This window comes from Poecilia reticulata, linkage group LG13 (genome assembly GCF_000633615.1).
Source record: "Poecilia reticulata strain Guanapo linkage group LG13, Guppy_female_1.0+MT, whole genome shotgun sequence".
Classification (NCBI taxonomy): domain Eukaryota; kingdom Metazoa; phylum Chordata; class Actinopteri; order Cyprinodontiformes; family Poeciliidae; genus Poecilia; species Poecilia reticulata.
The window spans coordinates 8,594,381-8,604,154 of NC_024343.1; the positions used below are offsets into that span (position 1 = coordinate 8,594,381).

Consider the following 9,774-nt stretch of genomic DNA (forward strand, 5'->3'; position numbering starts at 1 on the left):
TATATATATATATATATGTATATATGTTTTTCAGCTGACAAGTTCCAGCTTCAGAGTGATTCAGCAGCTGAGCTTGAGTCCAAAATCCGATGCGATATTCATCCGTGCTGCAGTGAATCTGTCTCTCTTTAAAAATATTTTCCACTTCTTCCTCACATTGTGTCTTTATGAAACCTTCAAAACAAAGACGAAAGATTTGGGATGTATCTTACTTTTGAAAGAGTGAAAGAATTACATATAAATAATAGTCTTTACCACCTGCTGGTGAATGTTATAACACATAATATAAGTTTTATAATATTAGCTGGTATCTCATTGGTGGACGTAAATACAGTAAAGTAATATCCTAATCACAAAATATACACAATGATATGTCCATCTTACTTGTGAAATGTTATCCGTGGAGCCCTCACATCAATAGTCCATCGATCCGAACAACAATATCCCTCAGTGCTGAGGCATCTTCTGCTGTTTTGGTTGAGCAAAGTAAGAGGGACGACCGCTCCAAGATGGTCACCGTATTTCCTGAGCTGGAGCAGCCAGTGCGGGGTCTACTCTTATATTATGTCTATGCAGCCAACGGTCATAGACATACTATAAGAGTAGACCCTGCATTGGCTGCTCCGGCGCAGGACAATAATAATTATTAAGTTATTATTATTAATTTAAGTATTTTTACTCTGGGTTTTATCCAATTACTCAAAATGTTTAGATTTTATTCTTTAAACCTTTAATGCTTTGAAATAAGGAGTACTCTGAACTATTTTTATACACATGCAGGCTGAAAACTTACTTCCTCTTTCTTCAGGAAACCTGCTCTTCCTGTTCCATGACACTCTTTCTGCCTGACTATGATTTTTTATGATTAAATAGAAAAAAAGTAGAATTAAAGCAAAGTTTGCAGGACACAATAACAATACATACAACCAGATTAATTTTATTATCGTCTGACTCTACTGTTGGGTCTTGATGTCACCTGTGTAATCAGTTTTAAAGGTAACTTTATTTTTTGTTACTATTAAACTAAAATCTCCAGCATGGGGAAGTGGKATGAGCTCGACTTTTCTCAACATTGTACGTATAAACATGTATCCAATATATATTATTCAGTATTAATCATTATTTATTTGTGTTTGTATAGTTATAGAAATATGTATTGATATTACTAAATAATTTATTCAATAAATAAATTATGAACAGCTGTGTGCTTTGTAAAATGCTCATCATACATCAATATCAGAATATTCCATTCCTATTCTAGTTATAGCCACTAAGCATATTTAAATATGGTGAACTATGTATTAAAAACATACTTAAAAATACAATTGCTTATAAATGTAGCTTTGATAGATGTTTGAATAAGGTTTCCAGTAACAAAAAAGTGTGTTATGATCGATTAAATGCGCTGATACCTCAATGTGCCTGCTAAAATTCATAACGCTTAGTGGAGTGGTGGACCGCTCCAAGATGGCCGCCCTAAATCTCGTCAGCGACAATAGGCCAGAGCGGTCCATGAGGCGTCTATTCTTATATTATGTCTATGGTGGGCTGCTCCGGACTTCTTCTGTTGTTATTTTTATGGCGGCTAGAACTCAACGTATAGGTACTTTACTGCCATCTACTGGACTGGAGTTTTGGGAATCCTATTAAATAGAACAAACAAAACCGTTTTATAAACGTATCTTTTTAAAATATGTAATTGCTAAACTGCCCATAACTATAAGACCTAAAATACTCAAGGTAGACCTGAGTATTATTACTCTCTTTGGCTGCTTCTGTGTTGTACCTGGCTTAAAACATCCTGTTTTGGTTGTTTCCAGGAACAGCAGAACGTTTCCAAAGAAAACTGTAAATTAACACTGTGCTTTAATAATGTTCCATTATTCATACATTCTACGTTCCCTGCTCAGGTTCTTGACTTCTGCTTTGCAAAATAAGAGTTTTCTGTCTTATGTTGGCTCTCAGTGGTCATTTAGCTAAATATTAAATATCTTTATGCTGTACTTACATGTCCATGAATCCAAATAAATTAATATTATAATTATATATAATAATATGCACTATATATTTATCATCATCATAAACCATTTACTTTGTAGCTGAAACAGTATGTGAAACAAATTATGTCTGGAGGAATTTGGTGCTTTGGAAAACAATGAACGCTCTTAATAAACTAATAAAAATGAATAGAACTAATAAACTGAACCAACAGGTGGCGAGAGTGTAAAGGAACAACTTTTATGAAAATCTCCTCCAAAAATAATCAAGAATAATTTCTTATGCCCCAGCTGTGTTTGATTTTGAAGCTAGACTTCTTATCAGGAATATGAACGTAGATATATTCATACCTGAACAAAACATGAGAAATGGGGTGGCAACACAGCTGCCAGAATATGTGACTATCTGTATTTCAGAACAGCAGCCTAATTAGTTATCGGTTTCCTTTATCGTCGTTAACTTTGTGAAGTAACAGGAAGTACATTTACTTCTGCTCATTTCACCGACAAGGGTCTAGCTGCGGCCCTAGCTTCAGCTAGTTATTATTGGCTTTCACTAAGTGTTTGGTTTCCTAGGCAGCGGCAGGAGGAGGAGCTTATCTGCTGGACTAGTTGTCCTGCCACATCACAACATAGAAAAACCAATCGCCCGCAGCAATAAAGGTGCAAACAGGTAAAATACGCAGAAATACGTCCACTATGCTGGTAGCTAACGACTAATTTAGTTAAACTACCGAATGAACTCAAATATGTTTTAAGAAAGGTATTTTGCTCCGAGTTCTGTCCCAACTGGACACGGTTAGCTTAATGTAGCTAGCTAGCGAACTAGCTAAGAAGTTCTAGCAAAGAGGGGAAGGAGAACTGTGAAGGCTTGATTAGAAGCAGTTGGTTCTAAATATGAAAAGATTTCTGTATCAGTTTAAGCGAAAGGAGGCACATGAACGCAATCTGAAATTAGTGAAACATTAAGATTCATGTAAATGGAGCATTCCCTGACCGGGACAGTTGTGAACCACCTCAGCTGGGAGAAATGTTTAATTTGTGTTTGAAAATAAAGCAGTGCGGTTTCAATTTCTTTGGTAGCCAGTTCAGGATGTAGTTACTACACAAGACCCCATCTAAAACGATGTAAAGGCTAAAAAGCGATAGCAATGCCATTTCTGTTTGTTCTCTATGCAAACAGTGCGTTTCTCTTTTTCACTCCTCATTCTGGTTGTGTCGTGTGGCATGTCCTGCAGCCATGGCAAAGGACCCGTTAGCCGAGGCGGGCTTCTATTTTGATGAGCTCAACAAGCTGCGGGTTCTTGAGCCTGATGTCAGCCAGAAGACTTCAGAGTTAAAGGAGGAGTGCAAAGAGTTTGTGAACAGTAAGCATGCAATCCTTTTTGTTCTCTGATTTTAAGTCTGTTGATTCCATTCATGCTTCTCTCTTTCCAACATAACAGAGCTAATGGGATATCCAAATATGTGTCTGTGCAGAAATCGGGCAGTTTCAGAAGATTGTTGGTGGTCTAATCGAGATGGTTGATGAACTGGCAAAAGAAGCAGAAACTGAAAAAATGAGGGTGAGTCAGATGTAGAAAGATGCATTTTGATGTGCTTCACTCCAAGGTAATTTTCCACTGCAACACACAAACGTCCCCATTCACTCTCAGAGTGTTATAGTTCCACATGACAGGATTTGTTGCCGTGTGCTCACGCAGTATGAAGGAAAGAGGAGATGGCAGCACTGACAGGCTGCGAACTGAGATAAACGTGATCGGTTTTGGTGATTGGCAACAAGAGACAGCGATCGGCGATCACCGATCCTACACTTTTTCATGGAAATCGTCCGATTATGATCGGTGGCCAATTGATCGGCACACCTCTACTTTTGATTAGTGCCATTTGGATAGTTTCTGTTGTCATTGTAATTTAAAAAGAGTAAACACAGATGTTTGACAATTAATAGCTTCACTCAACCACTAATCCTGAGAGAAATTTGTTTTTATCTTTCATATTCTCTAAAAATTGGCCAAAAAAATCCTCCAGGGTACATACACTGTGTGCATATTACACAAGTTGTAGTTTTGAGGATTCATTTTATTGTTGAACAACTACAGTCAATCCAAAATGTTAATAACTTCTCAAACCTGAATATTTAAGAAAATAAAAGTGAGATTTTGGCTTTCTTAGGAACACATCTATGTGTGCACAATTATTATGCAACTATTAGTGTACAGAATTATTCTGCAATTGAAATAAAACTGAAAACTTTTCCATCTCACTTCTTTATTATCATCCGCTTTAGTGAGAATAATAAACAAACAACTCAAATTTGACAAACATTTCTGACTTTTAAAAAATATATCAGTGACCAATATAGCCACCCTTCTTTTTAAATAATATTCATGGAGTCTGTCAGTATATTCATGGATCTGTTGACAATCAACTTTTTGTGCAGCAGCACCCACAGCCTACCAGACACTATTCAGAGATGTGAACTGTTTTCCTTCATCTAAATCTCCTGTTTAAGAAGGGCCCACAAGTTCTCAATGGGACTTAGGTCTGATGAGAAAGGGGGCCACTGCATTATTCTTTCATCATTAAGGCCTTTACTGGCTAGGGTGCTCGATGGAGCATTGTCCTGCATAGAAATCATGATCTTTTTGAAAGGTGCAGACTTTTAATGAGAAAAACTGTGAAATATTTCAAAAGGGGGCAATACTTTTGTAAGGAACCATAACAGGTATAATTGACTAAATGTTTCGATTTGACAATGAGAATTAAAATAAAATATATTTTTCTGTTCTTCAGGCAATTGGAGCCAGAAACCTGCTGAAGTCTGTGGCAAAGCAACGAGAGGCGCAGCAGCAGCAGCTTCAGGCTCTAATAGCGGAAAAGAAAATGCAACTGGAGAGGTAAGAGGAAGAAGTGATGGGAGTTTCAAGACAATATTCGAAGAGAAAATTAAATACGGTTTATCAGTCCTAAGGATGGTTTTAAGCTGATCATCACACACTGTTGTGGAAAAGGCTTTGTTTTTAAAAAAGTTATCCTGGTTTTGCTTTCTTGTTACACATGAATAAAACAACTTTTAATATCTAGCACAGGTAACTAGAGTAAATAGAGAATACAAGCTTCGCCTGTGTGAAAAAGTAATTTCCCCCAAACTCCAATAGTGGATATTTTTTGGAAATGTGAGTCGGATCTTCATGTTTTGTTTGGTTTTGGTCCTCAAAGTCTCCCATAAAGGCCAGATTGGTCTGGTCTCCTTCATGCTGTTTAATCATRAACTCTGGCTTGAACTGAGGTCAGTGAGTGCTGTGCTTCTTTAGATATAACTCTGCATTCTTTTGTGAGCTCTTGGATGAGTTTCTGATATCTTTCTGAAGTAATATTGGTTGACCAGCCCTTTCTCCGGAGGCTACGGTTCCACATTCCACATTTTCTATATTTGTGGATATTTCCCACTGCGGACTGCTGAAGTCTAACGATCTTAAGCTTTATGAGCTTCTTCTTGTTGTTCTTCTTCTTTAGGAGATTTTATGTTTTTTTATGTTTCTACAAGTAAAGCAGTAATCAGGGTTGGGTGTGGCAAGGAATATTGGAGCTAGTATTCTTAAAAAATTTTCTTAATTTATAATTTAACAAGTATCATATAAAACTGCTTCCTATATTGAATTAGGTTTTTTGTCTACATTAGTATATTAGTTTAATGATCTAAGCATTTATGAGACAAGAAAGCAAAAATCAAGTACTATGAGAAATAGCATTGACTAAACCCAGTTCCACAAGCTGATGCTGTTTGACTTCAATCTGTTTTGTTTTTTTTGTGAGTGAGTCATGTTCTTGTTTCAGGTACCGTATTGAGTATGAAGCCCTGTCTAAAGTAGAATCCGAGCAGAACGAGTTCATTGACCAGTTTATTCTGCAGAAGTGATGACACGACTCAGCAACACAGCAGCCTGTTTCCAGAGTGTTTGTACCAGTCCAGTTCCTCCTGCTGCAACCTCTTTTCTGACGCTGCCAATAAACTCTAGCTTTGACAAGAAACGCACACACACATCACCTGTTAACACCACTTATCTCAGATATGGTTGTGTGTGAGACAGACAGCTGCTAACTGAAACAGCTGCAGCAACCCAGGGATTTTCAGAAGCGGAGTCCTGGAATACCTTTGGAACATTCAGTTCACACCAACTGGATTGGTGTCCATGATCATTTTAAGGGGGATGGAGCTATTTATATGCAAAAAAATATATTTATAATGATCATTATTTATACTGAAAGATTGCTACGTATATCTAGTTTTATTACCTTTTCTATCGACTGTGTTGTATTTGCATGTATTTGTAAATAAGTTGAATTTAATACAAGCAGATCAGGATTCATTCCATCATTCTGGTGAAACAGCCAGTCATGTTTGTGTCATAGTTGCAATCTTCATCAACTATCCCAACGGTTTTATTTGAAATGCTGTTGCAGATGAGTTGGTAATGTTTTATATCCATTCCATATCATATTTAGAATGGCTTAAATAAAGCATTTTGAAACTTTCACACTTGACCATGTTGTTTTTCATATAAACCAGGTTGCGTTCTCACTCTGTACAGGTAGCATTGAGAGTGTCATTGAAGGCACTCCTGGATCAGTTTGTCTGTAATTGTGTACATGCTTTGTCTTGTCAAAGCCCCAGTTGGTTTTTGCAGATGGCTGCTTTGGTTCTTCCTGTTACAGGAGTTTTCCCATCCACTGTCGCTACAAGCGTGTCCAGGAGTGAATGTTGCAGTCAGCATCATGAAGCATAATGCTTCCTTGGATGGAAAAATTTACCAGTTTGAATAATTAACTAAACTTGGAATGTTCTGTGTAAAAACTAGGATGGAATTGGACTGTATGCAACTGAGTCTGTCTATGATTGGATTAACCATATGGGTGTGGTCAATAAACAATATTTACAGCACACGATATCCTCATGTCTGATGGAGGCTACTTTTTCTTGGTATACTGTAAATAAATAAATCTAAATTTAAAATGATGATCATGCATTTAATAAAAACTGAATGTTTACCCTGCCACTCTCACTTTATCTAAAATCCATTCTGCGTCCTTTACTGCCCTCTGGATGATCATCTTTATCCTCTTTGGGTCGTCTTTGTCTGAGTGGCTGTTGTAGCCCTAGTGAGAAGCAGCAGAGGATCAGATTTATGTTTGTCTTTCAGTGGATTTAAAACCAACTGTGTGTTTACAAATCTAGAGAAAGATTTTAGATTCTGTCACCAACATCTATTTAGCAAAGTTTAATAATAAAGAATAACTAAAGAGTGTAACTAAACTAAAATATTTTAAAGTATAGGGACAAAATAACCACAAAACAACGTATTTTGTCCTGTTTAACCGTATTTTGTCCTGATTAACTGACATGTTTACAGTAACGACATTGCAGACGGCAAACTAAAACCATTTATAAATATGTTTATGAGCTGCTGTCATGACGTAATAGAGCAGCTTAATGAAAGCCAGGTATAGAATAAATAAAATAAAACTTACCATAAAAGGTAGGATGTATTTATAAGAAATCTGCTGAGTAAGCAGTATGTGACGTAGCATCGATGTGCGCATGCGCATCCCCACAAGGTAGGACGGATATATGGGTAGCACAGATAAACAATGGTCAGATCAGTGATGTCAGTACTACAGGCAGTGGATATAAAAAGTCTACACACCCCTGTTCAAATGCCAGGTTTTTGTGATGTAACAAAATGACAGCAAGACAAATACTTTCACAACTTTTTCCACATTTAATTTGACCTGTAACCTGTATAATGCAATTGAAAAACAAACAGAAATCTTACAGGGAGGAAAATATAAAATAAAAAACTTTTAATAACCTGGTTGCATAAATATGCACATCCTTAAACTAATACTTTGTTGCTGAACCTTTGGCTTTTATTACAGCACTCAGTTTTTTTGGGTAGGAGTCTATCAGCATGGCACATCTTGATGTGGCAATATTTTCCCACTCTTCTTTGCAAAATCGCTCCAAATCCAATAGATTGTGAGGACATCTCCTGTGCACAGCTTCTTCAGATCACCCCACAGATGTTCGATGGGACTCAAGTGTGGACTTTGGCTGGGCCTGTTCAAATCCTTAAATTATTCCGGTGAAGCCATTCTTATGTTGATTTAGATGTGTGCTTTGGGTCATTGTCATGCTGAAAGATGAAGTTCCTCTTCATCTTCAGCTTTCTAACAGAAGGCTAAAGGATTTGTGCCAACACTGACTGACATTTGGAACTGTTCATAATTCTCCACTCCCTCACTAAGGCCCCAGTTCCAGCTGAAGCAAAACAGCTCCAAAACATGATGCTACAACTGCCATGCTTCACTAGGTATGGTGTTCTTTTGGTGATGAGCAGTGTTGTTTTTGCGCCAAATATATCTTTTGGAATTACACCCAAAAAGTTCAACCTTGGTTTCATCAGACCATAACACATTTTCCCACATGTGTTTGGGAGATTTCAGATGTGTTTTTGCTCAATTAAGCCAGGCTTTGATGTGTTTCTTTGCTTACACCGTAGCCCAGACATATGAAGAAGACGGGATATAGTTGTCACATGAACTGCACAGCCAGTACTCGCCAGAAATTCTTACAGCTCCTTCAGTGTTGCTGTCGCCCTGTTGGCAGCCTCCCTGACCAGTTTCCTTCTTGTCTTATCATAAATTTTGGACGGCCGTCCTGTCCTTGGTAATGTCACTGTTATGCCATGTTTTCTAAACTTGATGACAGTCTTCACAGTGTTCCATGGTATATTTAATGAATTTGAAATTCTTTTGTAACCTTCTCCTGACTGATAACTTTGATTAATGAGATCCCTCTGATGCTGTGGCAGTTCTTTGCAGACCATGGCTTGTGTTGGATGATATGGCTACAAAAATGTCAGGACAAGCCTACTAGAACAGCTGAACTTTATCAGAGGCACTTTAATTGGTGACAGGTGTGTGCTGACTCCAATTTAACATGAGTTTGAATGTAATTGGTTAAATCTGAACACAGCCATACCCCCAGTTCTAAAAGGGTGTGCATACTTATGCAACCACATTATCTCAGTTGTTAATTTTTACTTCACCTCCGTGAAAGATTTGTTTGTTTTTCAATTGCATTGTACAGGTTATAGGACACATTAAAGGTGGAAAAAATTGCAAAAATGTTTGTCTTGGTGTTATTTTTTTACATCACAAAAACCTGGCATTTGAATAGGGGTGTGTTGACTTTTTATATCCACTGTAGCTCCTGTTAGTATCTCAAAGAGCGTCCAGCTCTGCCAGCCTGAGCGGCAGCACAGCTTTCATTTTTTGCTCGTTAAGGTAACCTGTTAGAGTCTTCGTTAATTCTGCTAGTATAAATTACTCAACGTGTTGTGGAGAAACGCCCATGGTTCAGAGTAGGTCTATCATTGTGTTCTACAACACAATCAGATCATCATATGCTGACAGAATAGCATACATGCAGTGAGTGCGCATGCGCGTTAAGAAATCCGACCGTCAGAGGAGCTGTCAGTTCAGCATACGCGACGAGTTATGATGGAAATAAGTAATTAAATTGTTTTCAATAATAACTAGATAGATATACATGCATTGTTGTGGTTTCAAAGTGTATTTAAAGCAGGGTCTAGCTCACATGTGTCAAACTCAAGGCCCGCGGGCCACATGTGGCCCGCCATGTCATTTTATGTGGCCCCCCAGCGTTTTATAGGATCATGATTGACTTAAAATAGGTTTTCAGCACGAATTG

General features: G+C 37.6%; 1 protein-coding gene across 3 annotated transcripts in view; it reads left to right on the plus strand.

Annotated features, from left to right (window-relative positions):
• ift20 (intraflagellar transport 20 homolog (Chlamydomonas)) overlaps positions 1 to 6,540 on the plus strand; it is an 8,488-nt gene extending 1,948 nt beyond the window's left edge. The window contains exons 3-7 of one of the 3 annotated variants that reach the window (XM_017308382.1): positions 2,574 to 2,670; positions 3,236 to 3,364; positions 3,477 to 3,562; positions 4,794 to 4,897; positions 5,817 to 6,538. In XM_017308382.1, coding sequence (XP_017163871.1) covers positions 3,238 to 3,364; positions 3,477 to 3,562; positions 4,794 to 4,897; positions 5,817 to 5,919 — 420 coding nt within the window. In that variant the 5' untranslated portion in view covers positions 2,574 to 2,670; positions 3,236 to 3,237 and the 3' untranslated portion in view covers positions 5,920 to 6,538. Of the gene's footprint in view, positions 1 to 2,471; positions 2,671 to 3,235; positions 3,365 to 3,476; positions 3,563 to 4,793; positions 4,898 to 5,816 lie in introns of those variants that run through there. The other 2 variants (XM_008425231.2, XM_008425232.1) reach the window with 2 other exon arrangements.
• The last annotated feature ends 3,234 nt before the right edge of the window (positions 6,541 to 9,774 follow it).